The following is a 20,831-nucleotide window of genomic DNA, read 5'->3' as shown; positions in this document are numbered from 1 at the left end:
TAAGAATTCATAAAAATATAACCTCATTAAAAAGAACCCTTTGACTAAATTTGTAAGCAAGCAATCTGAACTGCAGGTGCTTTCCAGGTTTTGACAATGCAGTTTATATTTGAATGTCATGAAGAACAATGGTATGATACTTGGCTATATCCAAGCATTTACACCATATCTCTCCTCATGCAAAATTTCAATTGATTTTATTAGAATTTCCCCAATACATTTCTTCTAGTCTAATAAAAAATGCAATCCTAAGACAAAATGTCATGTGTTCTGTACACAATGATGCTCTAGAAAATAAAAAGGGTGTGTATATTTTTCTTCTAAGGTTACAGAACCATATTTCAAATAACACCAAGAACTACCTCCTTGACATGCAGTCTGAAGTATATTAAGAAACACTTATCTGTCAGAGAGAAATATTTTGTTGCAGGCTTGCAGGATGAAACTGGGACTGACTTCTGCAGTTGCTCTGAAATTCATAGATTGATAACAGACTTCAGTTGCTTGAGATCAACAGAGATGGGTGAGGCCAGGATGAACAGTATGTAAGTGTGCAGTAACCACATGCTTTTTAGACTGCTGAATTCAAGTCCATTTTCAGGTATGAGTATGGCCTCCTGACTTCAAGGATCACAGACTAATGGGAGGAAAACTGTCCTGGAAAACCCTGCTGTCATTTGGTGGTTTGCTTTGCAGTTTATAGTATTTATGCTAGTAGCTAACTCAAATAATGTTTCTACCATGTCTGTTAATGATGAGTAACACCCTAGTGCTGGACACTGGAATTTCTAGATGACATCTACTGTTATAAAGTTGTCTTCCTTCTCCTCTCCCTGAGTCCATCCCTTTACCAAAAACCTCTAAGGATAGCAAATCATATGAAAACCTGAAATGATTTTTTCTCACTGACTTGCTGCAACTGTTTGTGATGCCCTCTGATATCCTTATAGTTAGGATTTTTGGATTTTTTTTTTGGAAACGTTTAGCAATAAGGCAAAGACTGTAGGACGCAAAATCTCCTGACAATTATGAACAAACAACAAGAAAAAAAAAACCCAAACACATTTCCAGAGAAAAACACAAATCCAAAGCAGGGTAGCATAAAAAAATGCTGGCTCACATCTATTATACATGGCAGTAGCAATCAGTATGTATAGGAAAAAGACCTCTGTAAAATGTGACGGAGCATTTATTTAGCTATATTAAACCAAGTCCCATTTAATGAAATGTGACCTTACTGTGTGCAGAATCTCAAGTGGAACCTCAAACAGTGTCAACTGGCTCAGATCAGATGAAGTTAAAAACCTGCCTCATTTACATAATGAGTACCAAAACACATTGCAGATCCTTAAGAATCCAGCTAACCCAACATTACAGGGAAGAAAGGGGACAAACGCTATCCCAGTTGAAATGGATAACCGTTGGGTTGGATCCACACAGCACAAGATTTGTCATCACAGAAAACAAATCAGTAAAACTGGGTCAAATGCTTTAATAGTGAACCAGCCCAATAAGGCAAATCTTTTACAGTCCTCTCAACAGTCAGCAAGGGAGAACAGTCAGAAAACTTACACATGGTTCAGAAGGTAGGTTAAGACATCAGCCACTGTTACTTATCTGCTGGAGGAGCCTTTTTCTCCACTCACTACAAAATACACCAGGGATATTAACCATAAGTCAAAGTTAAGTTTTACAAATAGGTCCTACCAGGTACTTGCTATACAAGAACACAGAGGACAGATGTCCAGTGTTGGGAGATGGGAGACTTGAATCCATATGCAGTAGAAATAAGACAATATATAAGAATTTTACTTATTTATTACACTGAAGTTAATACAAAATATTCTAGAGAGTTGGCAAAAGTTTCTTGTCCTTTAACTCTAGGTTCAAAGACTCACCTCATAAGAAATCAGACGTAAATCTCAGCATATAAATGAGAAATGTTGGGAAGATATGCAAAATATAATGAACTCTGCTTGCTAGCTGCAAGATGGCCCAGAAGGAATAAAGCTCTTCATGCCTATCCCCTGAAACACACAGCCAAGCCTTTAGCAAAGACAAGTGAAAAGGAAGCAGGAAAATACTGTCTGAAGCCCTACAAGGAGTAAAAAGCACGAGCAGTCCTTCAGCATGAAAGAACCATTAGGGTTAGTGATCTTATACATCAAAGAAGGAAATATGTGGGGCCAACAACAGACCTTGAAGAGAGAGCAAACAGGTTCATTCTTCAATGGGCTTGTGCATTCACACACACTTTTGTTATCTTAAAAGGAGGGGACTCCTCTGGACTCACAGAGGGAGAACCAAAGCAAGTGCCAGATCACTGCAGCTACCAAACAGGAACAGCTCTACTCAACCCCTTCACCACCTTCTTTTTTAGGGAAGGGGAAGAAATGGCAAGCAAGCATAATAAGAACTTCAGCTGATAATATCTTTGCTCTCTGGAGAGCAATCAGAAGCTAAAAAGCTCTCTAAAGAGTTAATCAGAAACAGCACAATGAAACCAAAAAGGTCAGAGGTTAACAATATCTAGTGCAGAAAGCTTCATCTCCAAAAGCCATAAAAGATTTATCTTGCCACTCTTTTACATGGCAAGTTTTCTTTCCTTGTGGTCTCTTCTCAGCATTTATTCCTGTGCATATCTACATAATTTTTCTACTGTTGTTAACAGAAATGCTTTTAAAACACAGTTTTGCAGCCATCACATCCACAACAGGGACATAAGGGTGAAGAGTGGCTTTCGATTCTTTATCATGAGTGATGGGTGTGTGATTAGTAGAGAAACTTGCAATCAGTCCAGCCAGATCGAGTACCTGCTTGATTGTTCTCTGCTGTCCACATCTCTTAGGAGAAACGACCCTGTCAGACAGGACCAGCGAGACAGCAGCAGTCTCTGCAGCTATCACACTAAGATACACAAAGCATCCTTAATTATAACGCTATCAAAGTGCAAGTCCCTGAGCTCATCACTTCCACTACCTACAAATGAGATTTTCTGTTACCATGAACTCCCTCTATTAGCTTATGTCACCTCCTGCAGCCCCTCATGTGCAAATGTTATAAGAGCACTTTACAGGTTGACAGTTCAAGTTAACAAGTGTAGAGAAAATAACATGACAAGCGTGTGGAAATGACACAAGTATCCCCCTTGTGAGCTTAGGCCCCTAATAGAGCTTGGCAGTTTTCACCTACAAATGTAAATGATGAAAGCTGCCAAATTAAGAAAGGCACTATCTTTTCTTTTTTTTTAATCCAGAAAATAAATAAAAAGAAATAGGAGTTTGCAGTGAATAGTTGCAGTGGGAGATGAGCAATAGCATAATCTTGGTAAAAAGCAGCCATATAAAAAGTTGATAAACTGGGTATATATTTTAAATTTTTCTGATCTATTACTGTTTTTCTAGACTTTTACATGTGTGAAAAATAGCTTACATTCTGTTTGTATTGGTTGAAGGCACATAAAAATACGGAGATGAGCTGCTGAAAAACTACATTAGCAGAATTGTTGCAAGCATGATTGACTAAAAATCTAGGAAAGCCAAGGTTTACTAGAAGAAACAATATCTTTTACTGGACCAATTTTACAGCTAAAAAAACCAGACACAAACACTTCTTCCAGGATAATTTCTTATTACCTAAGGAACTGGCCCTAACAAGGATTTATGCGACAAAAGCTTGTTCATTTTTTCCTCTATTTCAATTAGACTATTAAAATATATTACCTGTACTGCTCATTTCTTTCTGCACCGTGGTGCACCACATCTTTTGACAAAAACAAATATCCCTTCCCAGCACCTGTGGAATTGAATGCAAGTGGATGAAAGATGAATTAACAGATGAAGAATACTCACTTAAATGCTGACAGACAAGCAGTTATGATCAGCAGCCCCTCCAGAAAATATACATGTAGCTCTCAGACAAATAAAAACCATTAAGAACAGCTGCAACGAAGAGAATCCAATGCCAATTATTTCCCATAACACACTGGATTAATTTCATATGTCATCCCACTGAGCTACAAACAGGACTCCGACTTCAATGAATTCAACTGATAACACAAAATGTGTGTTGCTGCCTGCACTTTATTTTCTCTAATGCATGATAGTTGTATTGGCTTCACAGGAAATAGCATAGTGGAAAATTATCAATTCTGCACAAATTTACAAAGAGCTACTCTCTTAACTGAGCAAAATGCTTTACGAGGGACACATCATTTGCATGAGCAACATCCACGTGAAGTCAATATACCTTGCAGCAAAGAATTCATCTTCTTGGGAGGTGCAGTTTATTTTACTCTGGAGATTAAGGTATTCACTGCTACTGCAGTTATCAACTATACATACAAGAGTAGCACAGGGACGAGGTGGTGATTTTTGTCTTTCTCTACCAGTTATTTTCACAAATGCTGTTAGAATCAAACAGGGTTGGGTTTTTTTCCTTTTGCTTAACCTACCCTCCCACAAAAAAATTCATGCAGCCAAGTAAAAATCATAAAACCAACACAAAGACTCCAAATATTCTGCAAGTAAGATATGCAAAGACCCCAGTCTGTTCAAATAAAAAAAAAAAAAAAAAAGGATTTACCAAGAAGATACCTTTGTTTATAACTTACAAGTAGCTTTAATGGACAGGAAAATGCCAGTTACTAAAAAATGCCCTTAAGTCTAAGTACAAAAGACAAACTGAGGCCTAATGGCTGGAAGTAAAAACACAGTTACCATTAATTTAGGAATCAGGCCTGGTTTTTTTCATACTCTTGTTTTTAGTGGTTTGGTTCCTTGGCTGTTGTTTAGGTTGTTGTTTGTTTTTTAAATCTTACACCTTGGGAATAACCTAGCAAGTGAAGGAACAGTTGTTCCATCTCTTAAGAAGGAAATATTAGTAGATGTATATTCTTTCAATTTTATGCAGGAATATCATTTACATACATAGCCCTATTCAAGTTCATATTTATTGTGAAGTCATCCATGAGTCAAAACTACTATGATTTCAGTCTTCACCACATTACATATTGTTTGAAAGTTGAAGTATGACCATTCACTAGAAATACCTGTTAGCCTGTGGCTTTTGTAATGCTAGTGTGCAAACCCTGTATGTAGCAATAGCATATCAAAATGGAACTCAGATCTGAAATAAAGTCCTAATTCATGTTAGGATCTGCTAAGCCCTTCTGTTCACCTTGAATATGAAAATAACTTGCATCTATGCAAAAAATGTTATCTACCTTTGAAATACGCAGAATGAATGAAAATGGAAATTTCCTTTATTTGCCAAACAATTCTAAGCATAAACAAAGCCCCTGACGGATTCTGCACTGTTTGTTCTATTTTTGTTAAATAAATACTGTTTGCCATCACAACACAGAGACAGAATAACAAGCGATGAGTTTGTTCACCAGCTATTAAAACATGCAATAATGATTAAAGCATCTGATCATGAAAAAGTTTTTACCTACCCATAGGAACATTGGCTTTTCTTTCCATACAACAACAGCAACCAGGTTCATGAACAAATTAATTTGGGTAGTTTTATGTGCTAGCTCCAAAATGGAGAGCTCCATTAAACAAACTGAAATGTGCATTACAGAGACAACAAAGCATCCTAAAACCTTTTTAACAGACACCCTGCTGCATGGAATTTTTTTAAAAAAATAAATATTGAACAACAAGAGATATCTTTGAACTTCTCTGATTAACAGACCTTACAGGCCTCCTACCAAGCAGCAATAAATATGCCCCAAGAAATCAGTCTATCACTTCATACCATTTAATAACGCCACAATTGCTTTTGTTATGCAGACTGCATAGAAGGGAGAATGCTATCCGAGAGCAAAATCATGCATTAATAGTGCCTTTCTTTCTTGTGTTAGTCAGCATAGCATCCCTGCTTTAGTTCTATTCTCTTCCACCTGTAGATTCTTCCAGTAGACAGCTGAGTCCACTTAAAGCATTGAGATAGAATAGTTTGGCATCCACTTTCCCAACTCAAGTTATTAAAATGAACTACTGTGATTCATGAACCATAGCTGAGTGGCTGACTATTCCTTTCACTTAGGTTCAAGATTTTTATTCATGTATCTGTATCTCTTTGAAATAAAAACCTCACAAAGACACCAACACGCTGAGATTCAATGTCTCATCTTATCAGTGCCTAATACTGGCAATGAAGAATCTGACATTCACCAACCTCCATCCTAAAGCTGTCTGTTCTGATGATATCATTTGCACAAATAAGCTTTGTTGGTCACTAGTCACTTCTCAATGGGCTATTTTACTCCTGATTTTGTGTCTGGGCACAGTAAAGTAAAAAGGACATTTTACTATTCCGTTATTTTTTATTATTAATATTCTAACATTAGTTCTGGTCATATTTTGTTACTTAACTACTGTTTAGAGGAATTAACTTTATTTTTGGATCCTTTCTGCTCCTAGAAATCTGGAAAGCAGTATGAATAGCTTGAAAGCTTGCCTCTGAAATAGAGGTAGTTCTCTGTCATTGATGATGCTTCTTTTTTGTTTAAAAGACATATAAATTTTCCTACTGTGATCAAATCATAGAAAATAGACCACTTGTTTTTTAAACTCTTCTTTCAACAGTAAACTTTAGAAGTGATTCAGTGTAAAAACAAGTTAACCTATGCATAATTTCACAGTTGATTGAGTACTAATTTACATTAATTAGACATAAAACACACATCCTTAACATGTGCTTGGGTGCAAGTAAAATCTAAAGCCCAGAAATGACTGTGTCTTATTTTCCTTTATTAATTTTTCTTTCTGCATAATCTTTAATAACTGCACACACGCTTCCTCTGGCACAGGAATGGGGAATACAAAGAATATTCTAAGAGGAAAGCAAAAGTTTCCCAAAAGCTACCTTCTGTCTGATATGGGGAAAAAAAAATTGCACTGACTCTGTACCTCTGACGATTAGTTTAATAGTGTAGGTGTGAACAAGGCAGATTAATTAGGCACCTCAGAAAATCTTTTAATCACTATGAGATCCACTTAATACCTCACCAGCAGCAACCAGTCCCTAATCACCAGCACAAGGCTGTAGTTTGACATGCATTTTAACAGCTATGATAAAAAACATGTTTCCTCAGCTTGCCACCCTCAACCAGCAATTCCCCTATGCCCACACCATTCCCTACAGCACGGTGCCGTGACTGCAGTAAACCAAACCTGGGCCAATTAATCCAGCTGTTACTTGGTTATTTTTGACCAAAGAATCTTCCAACCAGTAGAAGCCCCGAAGCATCCGCATCAGGTTAGAACAATAAAAATACAATATGAATAAACAGGTGACACCACATCTTTTCCTAATTCCCTTAGAAACATCTACACATTAGACACACAGAATTCATTTCAGAAGCTTAATTTTATATCTGCAGGTATATGCTCTGATGGATACAATTCTGTCCATAAAACAGTGTACATTTACACTTCATGTAAATTCATTCAATACAGCCTCCCTCTTGTTCTGAAACTCTCAATAAATTCTTTTTAATGTGTCATAGTTATATTTTCAGATATTGTCCTGAAGAATGCCAACTCATATCAGGCAACAATTCATCACATAAGCCTTAATCACAGACTCAAGAAAAAATATTTTCCATGTTACAGGCTTACAAAATAAGGAACACAATGGTGATGTCTAAACAATAGGGTGAAAACAGTTGCACCTGGTGAAAACTGGGTGAAAGGAGAAAAAGATAGAGAAAAATAAATGCTGTGGTCTACTGCAAAAAGAGCACATAATTGTCACATCAGAAAGTAGAAAACATATTTTGTATAAAGACTTGAATTAACAAATTAGGGAAGATGTCAGTGCCGGGGATACTTTGTGATTTAACTTTAATCAGAGCCAACATGAATGGAGATTATGGGCATAAATCTTTATGAATAAAGATGCAAATATATTCCTTTTCCTTTTTTTCTTTCCCCTTTTACAGGCTGTGAGAAGGTACAGCGTTTCAAAGAAAAGGTATAGCTTTGATAAAAAGATCAAACTGCTTTAACCATGTCACATGAGTCCTTAAAGAGTAAAGACAAAAATGACAAGATTTATACTCATCTGGAGGAAAAATTCTGCTAAAATGTGACTAATGAAAATACTTACACTATTGTGCACAGTGCCACGCTTACAGCAGGAAAATTTCATTACTTCCCTCTTTCAGCTGCAATGCCTGACAGGTTTTTGCCAACAATGCATATTTTACAGGCTGCTTTATTTTCTTCTGAACAATGTCCCCTACAGGGAATATTCACAAAAAAAAAAAAATAACCCCTAAATTTTGCTATTTCAGGCAATAGAAAGATTTCAATTTTTTCCTGGCAACCAGTCCTGTAAACTCTTGACCTGTTTAGTTCCCAGCTTCTCCCTTGATTTCTTTCTGATTGATAAAATTATGGAAAGCCTCTCCCATCTTTCCAGCTTATTTCACTGACCTACTTCCTATCCCCTTAAATTTCAGAGCTCCTAGTCCCAAACTTCTCCTGAACTTCTTTGCTTCCCAATGCCTCATCCCTTCCTTTTCCACAGTACCTGTACTGAACTTCATCTCATACTTAATTGCAGTTTTCTTATATTCAACCCTTCCTCTCTTATCATCAGCACTTTATAATTCCATCCATTTTCTAATGGGAACATAGCCTAGCCTCCAGTAAATCCTACTCTAATCTCCTTGCTTCTCTCTGGATGAGGTTCTCAGTTTCCTTACTCTCACTTCCTCCACTCCAGTAAAGAGACACATTTCAAATGTTGGCAAATTTAGAAAGACAAAAGTCTTCTAGGGTAACAGTCTGCCAAGTCTACAGATTTGTAAAAACAATTTCATTTAACTAAGTGTTCCCTCCCACTATTTACTCATTTTTCTTCACATAACATGAGTTTCACAGTGCTTATTTTGGGATAGTTTCTTCAAAATATATTCCAAACACATACAATCTGATCATTTCAGGTTAGAGTAACTAAGTTAAAAAAGGGTGGATTTTACTTTTATCAACTACAGGATGCCAAAAAGAGATGACAGGAGACTTCTGATTTTTGGAGCAGTCAAAATTAACCTCATTTCCTTTGATATACTCCAAAAAGTTATTCAGTGAACAATCTTGTAGAAGTCATTTTTAGGAGACATGAATTCTGCTACTGAGCTGCCTGTTTCCCAGTATCACACATAACAGGATGGGTATGTGGGAGTAACTTAAAACATATATATATGAATAAAAAATCAATTAAGTAAGAAAAACTGAAGCCCTTCTTTTTGTCCAAGATCTCTGAACAATAGAAACAGGCTTTGGTGAACAACCTTCCGTTACATTTCAACTGATTAAAACTCCCTATCCCACTGCGGATGTTCAAGATCCAGTGGGATGCTGTTACTAAGCATTTTAACTCCCCTCCCCAGGTTTTCTTGCAATATTGCATTTTGTGATGTGCATTGAATTGCTCCAGCTATTACTAACTACTACTTCTCAAGTATCGATGTTTGTCTGACTGTAAATCAGCTCCAAATTGTAACAGCTATCCAAACTGTTTATGCATCTATAAATCTCAGACAATTATCCATATTAATATTCTCCGAAGTCAAGAAAGCTGCTCATAGCACAAAATCACAAAACATTTCGGGTTTTTTTCAAGAATTTGAATAAAAAATACACATTCCTGAAATTTAAGTGCAATAATTTCAGAAAAGTTTGTATTGTTTGGGGGGTTGTGTGCAGTTTGCTCATGGAAATATCTATTCAGTGAGTTATGAAAATTTTACAACATCGATATTAAGTTATTCACCAGGTCTGTTATTTCAATGAATTTTATTAGTTTTACTGAATGAATGCTATGAATACAGAAAATTATCTCTGAGGCAACAAAATACGTTTTAACATCTCATTCCTTTCCTGAATTACATACTTTTGCCTATTCCTCCATTAAAAGGTGAATTAACCTACACAAACATTCCTAATTTCCATATATCAATCAGTAATACAGCTCACAAAATGTGGTCCTGAGTCTTTAATGGGCTAGCATGCACTTGACTTAAAATCAGAGAAATCTCCTGTTCTAAATAGCAAGCTTCTGGGTCTACAGCTAGTTTTCTAGCCACGGCCACGTTCTTAACCCAGGGTTCATCTAGTATTGCCTCCAGCAACACACTGGCAAGACAAGAAGGACTGCAAATATAAATGACCTAACAAGTGACCCAACAGCATTTCGATTTCTCACCCCATTACCTTCTTTTTATCAATCAAAGGGATCAAAGGCCTAGGAGAAGCACCTGACCCTGAATTGCTATGGCCTGGGGGAAAAAATATTGTATTTATTCTGAGTTTATTCTCACATAAGCAAAAGAATACAAATAGGCAGCTTATGGGAAAGCATTCCAGATCTCTCTCTGCAAGACTGCTCTTGGTCACACTGTTTGAGGGAGCTACACAGCAGGAAATGATGTGGACAGGAAAGGACAGGGGCTAAATTAGTCACTCTAAGAACAAAGCCAGGGCAATTTTCAAGTTTTATTTTCATAACAAGTGAGTGCAAACTACCTATGAATCATCTGACCTACAGAATGATAAACCCAAGACTGCTGGATTTGTATTCATTAGTCATAAATTTCAAGTTCAGTGAATTAGCTCTCTGTTAACTGTCTCCCTTAGAAAAACCTTCTGAAGATTTCTGTTTTCCTATTGTATGCATTATTTGCATATGCTAACCCGAGAAGATATACCACAGCTGAAAAATACTGCCCATGCTAAGGGCATCTCCCAAGATAAGAGACATGACAGTAACCTTCTAGCTTATAGCAGAAATTCAATTAAAAAATAATTTACCTTTCATTTCTTAACAAGTACTTTCTTTTACCGGTACTGGAAAGAAAGATTTTTCCACTTAAATATTATTCATTGCACAAAGGCCCCTCTTTTATTTAAAAATCCCGTGTAGTAATCAAAATACAGACATCAGATCAGCCACACTAGGTCACTTAACCCTATAACCTATCTCCACCAATGATAACTTTCAGGTTGCCCTGACCTGTGTCCCTTCTGTGGAGAAGAGATCCCAGTACGCAAGCACACAAGAGTACATCAGGTTGTAATACCTCTTCCAATTTTTTCAGAAACACTTGTTAGGGGCCTGGTTGCCTCCCCACCCTCTCATGCTTCTATTCCCATCCGCCATCATAGCATATCACAGGAACTCCTTGTCAACCACTTCCTTTCTCTGGCACACCAGCTCCATACAGTAGGATGAAGACATATAAGAAGCTGAGTGTAAACATGGGGATGAACCCACTTCCTGTGAGTTTAAAATTTCTACCCAACGCAGCAAGTCTGCAGGCAGAGCATGACTGGGCAGAGCACACGGGTACAACAAATTAGTTGGGAGCCTGTGGAGGTGTCAAAGGAGCTCTGTTCAGCATACCCTGCAGTTCCCTATCTTCCCATTTCAATACTGGACTCTCATCTCTTTTCACTATCAAAGGACTTTGAGCATCTGACATACAAGGGCGGTCGCGGGGTGTAATGAAGACAGAGCCAGACTCCTCTTAGTGGTGCCCAGTGAATAGAGACAAAGGTGCAAAATGAAATTCAAGAAATCGAGTTAAAAGCTGTGTTTTTTTTCAAATCGTAAGGCTAGACAAACACCTGGACAGGCTGCCAAGAGAGGTTCTGCAGTCCTCTACCATCACAGAGACTTTGAACCCAGCTACATGCATCCCTGGGTAAATCCTACCTGACCCTGGTTTAAGCAGAGCTGTTGGATCACATAATCCCCAGAGGTGCCTTCCAGCATCCGAGATTCTATTTCTCTCCTACTACTGATTAATGCATTGTGAGAGTGGGTAGGGAGTATTCATTAGATTTGTCATAAGACTGTTTAATCCTTGAGAAATTACTGACCCCTCTCACAGGTCCACAGCATGACAAGCACTGAACAGAAGGTAAAGGTCTTCACCACAAATGAGTTGTTTCTTTGGAGTTGGCACTATAGGCAGTGACATACAGATTTTAGTGGCCCACACACAAAACCAGATTGAATGTTTTTCTTCAAAAGCACTACATAACAATTCTGCTACAGTACTCGTCTGTAGTCAGAACATGCTGTGCTTGTGGAAAATACGATAATGAATAGGAAAGAAATGTAAAAGTCAAAATAGAATAGAAAAACAACCAAGCTGCTTTTGTTTGACAAATATAGCTGTTTAAACAATATTAATCATTAGTGTGTATTTTAATACACTAACAGATACTTCTGTACAGAAAAAAATCTTTCCCTTCATGTGGGAAAAGAAATCCCTAAAAATATTGATGCCTCAGAGTTTTTTGATTTTTTCCATTTTTATAGATTTTAGAATTAATTATGCAGTGGATGTAGATTCTAATGTATCAGTAGAACTTTCTAGTAGAAGTAACTACAGCAGCACACAACTCAGGTATCATTTCCACACTGAGGTCTCTACCAGCATAATTAACATGCATTCTTTTACTGTTTCACTGTATTATATCTCTTACCAGTATTTTCCAGTAAAAGTAACGGCAGTAGCTTAACGGTTGCACATACCAAACCCCATCCCATATCAATTCCTCAAAATTCTGTTAGCTGTTTAGTCTTCAAGTTGGAACTGCAGAAAAACACCTTAAGGTGTTTCAGTCACACAAGGTGTGGGGATGGTCCTGTAGAAGACTAAGGGTTGGACTCTATGATCCTTGTGGGCCCCTTCCAACTCGGCATATTCTGCGATTCTGTGTAATTCTGTTCTATTTTCACTGCATAACAAACACATCCATCTATTACCATGTTTACTCTGGGATGTAAAATTGCCATTTAAAATTGCCAGTAACTCACTCTAACTTCGACCTCTATTAATGTAACTCCATTTAACTGAAATTATAACACCAATGTTAGTTTACTCTTTTTTGGGCTATAATGATTATGTCCTTAAACAAGTGCATAAAACATTACATCACAACCATTAAGTCACATCTAAATTAATTTCTGTTAGTTATTTGATCTCAAGAATTAATTCAAAGTGTCTAACAACTGCAATCTGATTTTCACAAGCCCTTAATTTGTTAAGAAATGTATAGTACACTACAGACGTTAATTTCTCCATCTTCTAGTTGACCTAAAAATCACGGACTAAATGCTGAAATCCCCATTTGCCATTTCGACTTTTTTTATGCTATTAGTATGTGAAAGGCACTTTCTCCATGCCAAACTAAGAATACAAGGCTCAAATTACTACTTACCTGCAGTCAGCAGTTTATTCCTATTTAGATAGCACTGTTCAGCCTTATGCTATCAAAGTAGTCCTGACAGTTCTTGCTTTAAGTGGCTTCCACAGTTTCTTTCCACAAAGGAGCAAAACACCAAATTCATTGCAAAAGGGGAAATTTTGTTACGTTAGTACAAAGCTAGTTATAAATGAATGCTGTCAGGTCCACTTCACATGAAGGGTGAACTACTGCCTTACAGGGTTTGCTTGAACAGTTCAATAAGAATTGATGTTCCTAAATATTCTCCCTCGAGAAGCCCAGCATAGCAGAGAAGAATTTGAATTAAGCAAAAATCCCATAATTCAGTGACAGAAAAAAAAGGAACATCTACTTCAGCTATGAAAAAGCTTTTGTGAACACCACAAATACCAAAGATAATACACGCAGAGCAAGTTAACAACAGGCTGCAGTTATTCAGAAAAAACATAACCTAGGAAGGTTCTTTCCTGTGCAAAAGACATTAAAGAAGTGTATGCATTTTACTTACCTAGTTCATATTTTTATAAGTTTCAGTGTATCTGAAAAAGGCCGTTCTGTCTGAGGTTTTTTTTCAACCTGAGTTGAAGCCCTGAGCACTCGAATTCTCCTTTCATTCACTACCTTTCTAAAGCAGGCTGTTAAAACATTAATCATTAATCTCTGTAGATGGAGAGTGTACCCCATAAGATTTTCTCAGGCCTCTACAGGTCACATTTACAGGCCACAAAAACAGCCACCTTCAATTCCACTTTCAAATCTACTGGTCGGTCACCCACTGAAACTCATTCAACTCAAGTATTTTCAACAGCATCTTCCACCTCATGTATTAGCCACAAATTGCATAAAAATCTCGGCTTCCAATTCTCAGTGCAGATTGTCAGAGGTATGAAGCAGAAGGTCAAGTCCATACTCAAGGAGAAAAGTGCAGAAGAAAATGTTAAAGTAACCTGAAATGAATACGAAAATCACTTCAATCCTCTCTAGACTAGCAGTCAACCTAGTCTGACTCACACTCTCAGCGCTACAAGCCACCAGCAAAATAGCATGCTATTCAGTATAGAGAAGAGGAACACAAAAAAACATTTTAGCCCTTACTCATGTACAGTCACTGAAGTCCATGGGGGCACAGAATCCTGTTGTTTCTATCATGATGTAGCAACTATATTAAAACTGGTGCTTCATAATAAGACTACTCAGATAACATTAAAAATAAAGTCATCTATGAGAAGCAATGAACAAGCTTTCATGATTGAAATTCATTATAGATCTGGATACAGCTTCATAAGGTACAGTAACAAAAATAAGGATATATTTTAATACAGTGGCTTGGATAATTGCTCCATCATTGCAAGTACTATTTCTAAAGTATACTAGAAACCTGACTATTAATTGCTAAGTCGCCCCAAATCACTTTGGTAACAAAACCAAGGTACAGTTACACACACAGAATATCCAGGACACCAACTACAATTTAGACACCAACTGCTAATTAGGTAATTATCACAGATGTTCTGGTCAGAACACATTTTTGTTAGTGATCTATGTTTTAACTTTCTGCTCCCTCCAGAGATACATTAGGAGTCTCAAATACTTGCAGGTAATATCTCCTTTGCAAGCATCTCACTGTTTTTGTGTCAATCATTTACCTTTGTTCTATCCTCCTGAAGTTTCAGATGACCCACTCTGTAATAAATTAGTCAATTATTAATTTTTCAAATTTAACACTTAATTGACATATTCAACCCCTTCCATTATCAAACTGAATTCCTGCCCGTGAAATATTACCCTATATTCCAACACTGCTTTTTCCATACACTGTTCTTAATTTATGTTATAAGCATACTTACTGAGATGTTTGGTACTCAGAGCATCCTCACGTAATAAGCACAGTACAAGCAGGAGGAAGAGGGGATTTTGGCTAAGCATCAGCATTGGATGGGTAAGCAAAAAAAAGCTCAGTAAAAAACCTCAGTAATACAGTACCAGCAGGCATCTTGAAAAATTATCTTTAGAAAAGGCAAAAAATTAAAATGAAAATTGAGAAGGGAAATAAAGCAAGTTTTGTGGCAACTGCAGTTACTCTAGTTCATGATACTCTAGTTCTAGTATGGGAGAAAATGTGAATGCCACTATCTGACATCTTGACAACAGGGCAATGAAGACTTGTATCACTGTTAAAGCTGAGGGAAAAAAGCTGGGATGTCCTTAGGCCTTGAAAGTCCTGGGCAACGAGCGGTTTTATCTAATATATAGGAACCACAGGAAAGATGCAAAGAAAGAAATGGTACAGTCAAAGCAACAATCGGGAAAACTAAGTTGTGCAGTTCTAATTGTGCTGACACAAGTAGGTAAGGCTGCCTTGCTCTTGGCAAAAGAAGTGGATGATGCAGCATTCAGGGCAAGCATAAAAATTTTACCTGCAAGGGTGAAAAGTTGTAGCTGAACTTAAGAGATAAAAACCAGGCAACATCTAGAGAAGATTCAAGTATGAGAAACTGAAGAAAAGACTGTGCTGAAGAGTGCCCGGAAAAATACAGTCCCGCAGAACAGAATGCTCACCCACTGAGACAAGAAACAGTTGAAAGATAAAGTTTCTTTTAGTTATATAGCACATATAGATAGATGGGTGTTGGCAACAGAGCAGTCACTAAGACAAATAAGTATTTTCCTTGTAAATAATAGCAGAGAGGCAGAAAGGTAGGTTTGTGAGAGTAAAATATAAGTGGGCAGTCTCATTCTACTGCTTGCATACAGTCATATTTCTAGACAGAGTGAAAACATGTATGCATGCAGCACAGTGCAGTTTGTTTCTTGAAGTTGGGCAGTGTGGTCTAGGGGCTCCAAATCTGAACTTTTTTTATCTTGCAGTAACACACAGTTACTTCCATTTATATCATCCTTCATGACTATCTGGTTTTAATAACTGTAATTTGTTACCATTTCAAAATCTTTATCAGCAACTTAAAAACAAAAAAAAAGGGCAATTTTTTTAACATTTTCTCTTTGTACTGATAAATGTGATACTCAGGATAGTCATCTTTCCATATCAGCCACTACTATGAGAAGTGATGGATAATTTTGTTGCTCCCACACATCTCGATTTCTGTTAATTCTAAGTACTGTAGCACATCAAGTCTTTTTTTTTTTTTCCTGCTCTTCTGACTCTTGATCCTCTTAAAGAACTTAATTACAGTGGTTTGGTGGTCTGATCTAATTTTTTTTCCATGTGGTTATTCTAATTATCTCCTGTATTTCAACTATCCAGGTTTGCATTGTTTTCACTGGTCTTGCAGGGCTGCATATTTCAGACCATTTAGGTCTTCTACCATGCTGCTTTGCATTTTTCTTTCTTTTTGCCTCTCTTACCCACTGCAAAAGAAGAACCACTGAGGTAGAAATCGAGCTGTCAGACATAGCCTCTACCAGCCTTCTGAGACATAGTTAACTAGTCTACATGTTATGTCTGAATATTTAAAGCTGTAACTGATGAGTTCATATTTGGAACATTTGAATGACCAGAGTTTCTACAGCAACATCCACCTCTTTAAATTGCATCAATATCAACAATTTTCATTTGAAAAGTGTCTATTATACAGCATAGGCTAATAACATTGAACTGTTCCAACAAGAGTCCTGAATTGCCATTGTCACCTTCTGGGCAACTGTGACACATGAGTCCAAAACCATTTTTAGGGAAATGGTTCTCTCTTGTGGCAGAAATTGGTCACTGCAAGAACGCCGGTTTAGTAATCCAAGCAGTTCGTCTCCAGCGTCCCTTTCAGATCGTTACTTACATTACCAGGAAACTGGCACGTTCACAGAGTTATTTTGAAAGATTTTTTTTCTTTCCCTAAATCTCATTGATGAGCAGCACTGCTCTTGGCCAGATTATAAATTACTTTCAGCATCTCACAAGTGAGTTAATGGCCCACTTGGGGGAAGCGGTGACCATTTCTGCAGGTTTCATACATATTCTCCCAGTATTTAGGAGATCAGTCTATCTAAGCTTTTACCTATCACCTTTGAAACAAGAACTGACAATTATGCAGGAATACGCTACTACACCTGCTACTATGGTGTTAAACATTAATTGCTTGTGACAAGCTTTGAAGAGGCTTTTTTATTGTTCAAATATGTATTATTACGAACATTCAATTTCTTAAATTTTTTTATTCTTTTACTTCCAGGGAACTCTGTTAATTCTTTTGCCTTCTGGTTGTCTGTGGGGAGGGAGTGGTTAGTGTACGGGGCAGTGGTTTCAGGTTTGGTTTTGTTTGATTTACTTCTTAAACTTTGCTTTTTACTAAAAAAGTTTTTATTTTCTTAAGATAGGAAAATGATATCCATATGTATTGGGGGGAAAGGAAAAATAATTTTACCCTTCACTCATGAGTATGCTCTCTAATCTTGTTTTAAAAGTCCTTGGTTTGTGACTGTAATACAAATAAGCTTGAGTAAAAACCTGTAAATTTGTGGACAATCTTGCTAATGGAAGTGGGGGGGGAAAAAACCCTGGATTTCATATACAAAACGAAGAAGGGACTCAGATTACTACCTAAACCCATCTACACTTTGCTTACTTCATGTTGTTACTGGGTTGTCACCTTCCCAATTCCACCATTAATACAGGGCTAAATAGAATAAAGTGCTACAGCATCAATCTAGCCCGGTATTTAAATAAACAAAGAGGTCTACCTAACAGCTTGGGTCTAAAAATCCAAGTAAGGTTTACAGGTCTGAGCCAAGGTTAAGCAGTATTTTATGGCATGAACTACATCCGCATAATGCTCTGTATGAAACAGCATCTTTGAATGCCATCATGTTCTTCCTGGCTTTGAAAAATAAAATGTTATTCACTGATATCTGGATGCAAACTTCCTACAAAAACAGACAAATATGCAAAAGCTCAGTTCTTTTTTAGCACAAAGGTTTCTTCTACTATTTAGCAGTTCTATGTCTCTATTCCTGTGCTGTATCTCTGGGTGCAATAATCCAGTGGATACCAAAAAAAAAATTTAAAAATCAATTTTTTTTGGTAAAAATAAATTTTCGTTGAAATAAATTTTGAATTACCGTACTACTTCATTTGACAAGCTGACAACAATCTAGAAACAAGAAAGGAAGGTGTGCAAAATTTCCTCCTTCCTAAAATTAATTTGCCTCCTGCCCTTTCAGGTAGCATAAAATTAATCTGATAAATCTGCACAATCTGATCCTGCTAAGAAGAGAATAATCCTGCTGGTAGTCCAATCTGCCTAGGTTACCCTTGTATTGGTAAGATTTTTCTGCAAAAGACATCAAGTAACTCCATTTTAGTTGAGTGTTTTAGCAACCATTGCTTCAGGACACTGGTACCCAGTGAAATCTGTTGTGCACCAGCCACACGTTCACAGAATGTGCTTGGCTACTGATATAATTTTCTCTTGCCATCCTCAGCAGCATTTTCAAGTCCAGCCACAAAGGTGATACGTTCAGACACGTGGATGAGATTTATCAAGACAACAGATGGGTTTCACATCCTCTTGAGAAACCCCCAAACCTGAATTTCCTGCCAGTTTCTGTAAGGGGATTTCACAGTAAATCAGATTCCTTCTCAGGACCTGGTTTTATTAAATGATCAATCAGGAACAGAGAAAGACAATTCTAGTCTTCCTTGGTTTCTCAAGTGGAAGAGAAGATGTTAAGTTTAGTGTTAGCCAAAGTAGCATAAAAGTTGCCTTAAGCACTGGTATGAGTTGTTGACTTCTGGTAATGGCCTGCAAAAATACATCAAAAGAGTGCGTAACTGGAAATCTAAGATCAGTTTGCACCAATCCATTTCCCATCTCTATGGAACTGTAAAAATTCTCTCTTACAAAAGGCAGTTGTGGTCAAATCTGAATGTCTCGGAGATGTGTTTGGTCCTGCATAAGAGCTATTACATAAACCTGAAAAGGAAAAGCCTTTTTATACATCTGGTCAGCAAATATAGGTAGGGGTAAGAAACTTGCACCTTTTTGCTTTCCACGAAAAGCTGTGTTTGGATACAAGTACAAACTGAATCCTCCTTTTTTTCAGTCAACATGGTTAATAAAATATTTCAAACTAATAATGACCATAAAGCTTGTTTTAATGATTCCCATAAGCTAAAGAGTGAATTCCATTGCTGCAGTATTCAATCTCACCATCTTTGTTATTTCTTTCACTGGAGAGCACATGCATAAATATAAATTACACTCACCTTAAAATATTTATTCTCATTCGCTATAGGAAAGCACTTGTCAGTCCGTTCCTTCTACTACTGTTTCAAAAACTCTCCTGCAGTTATCTGATCTGCCTTAGCTTTTCCAGTCCTCTGGACTCTCCAAGGGTTCTCGTAAAGAATCCTTTCTCCTCTTTACCTTGTGCTCACTGAAAGCACTCAAACTTCTCACCAGTTTCAAAAGGGACCACTCAGACCTCTCAGATGAGCCTCTTTACAGACAACTTCCTCTCTATCCAATTTCTGATCTGATCTCACCCATACCAGACAAGCACATGAAGTAACTACCACAATAACAATAAAATGTTGCCACAGAGTAGCCCACTGCATTTAACCTCAGAAATAGTTGTACAGAATTTTGCTGCAGTTCCCTCTCCCGGTTTTTCTCCCAGACAATGTGTGACAAGAAGAAACTCTTCACAGAAAGTATGAAAACCTTTTCACATTGCCATATCCTGCAAAAAAATACTTTTAATAGCTGTAGCTGAGCATAGATTACATTTTGGAAGCCTGAGACAGCTCCCCCTGTCTTTATTGCTGATAGTTACTTGCAAAGACACTGCTTCTCACTGTACTTAGTTACACCACTCACAGAAAAACATGAACATATGTATATTGGAGTAAAACTCACCATGCTGTTCATTTTTGAAGAGGACGAGTTTGCCCTCTGCTTCCGTAGGCTGTTTAGCTCCTCTGCATTTCCATCCTTTGGTTTTATGATCAGCCGACTGCCTCCAGCAGTACCTTCCGAAGAGGATCTCAACCGCTTCTCAACAAATCTGCCTTCTCGGCATGGACTGAAGCTGTTGGCAAGATCAACTACAAACAGAGAAGCAATCAGCAATCATTACAGGGACTTACTCTGTATAACTGTTTTCTTAATCAGAACACTTCTTTGCTTGAAATGCTTACATTGAAAGGGAATCCCCTAAGAGATGTTCTGTAGAAAGCAGACTGCTTTTACTTAGATAAAAGTGTCACCTGGGCCACCGGTTCACTGCTCAGCCCTCAACGAATTGCACACTCAGCACACTACAGCCCAGTCCATGGCTCCTCATAGAATCCAGAAGGGTCTTTCTCCATCCTTTTCTTTCTCCCCTTGCTATAGGACACTTTCGAACTCCTGTTCAGTAAAATCCATCAGAGAAACTATCACTGTTTCACTGGTGCCAAAACTCAACCTGCCTTACCCTCCATCCCAAGGCAAGTCCACGTTTTGTAGGGCCAGGTCACAACTTTGTTATCCCCACATAGGACAGGGATGCACATTGGTTTCTGTTTCTGTTCAGCCTTCCCAGCTCAGTTCTGCCCCTGCACCCTCCAAACTGAGCCTG

The 20,831-nt window shown here is 37.5% G+C and overlaps 1 protein-coding gene across 1 annotated transcript in view; it reads right to left on the bottom strand.

The window, feature by feature from the left end:
- CCSER1 (coiled-coil serine rich protein 1) overlaps window positions 1–20,831 on the bottom strand; it is a 637,592-nt gene that overhangs the window by 543,063 nt on the left and 73,698 nt on the right. The window contains exon 3 of the mRNA XM_027731767.2: window positions 20,129–20,316. Coding sequence (XP_027587568.2) covers window positions 20,129–20,316 — 188 coding nt within the window. The remainder of the gene's footprint in view (window positions 1–20,128; window positions 20,317–20,831) is intronic.

The sequence above is a fragment of the Pipra filicauda genome, unplaced genomic scaffold (assembly GCF_003945595.2).
Source record: "Pipra filicauda isolate LSUMZ 115617 unplaced genomic scaffold, ASM394559v2 scaffold111_size4109106_pilon, whole genome shotgun sequence".
Classification (NCBI taxonomy): Eukaryota; Metazoa; Chordata; class Aves; order Passeriformes; family Pipridae; genus Pipra; species Pipra filicauda.
Note: the sequence above shows the minus strand (reverse complement) of the source record. Positions and strands in the feature narration are given on the sequence as shown.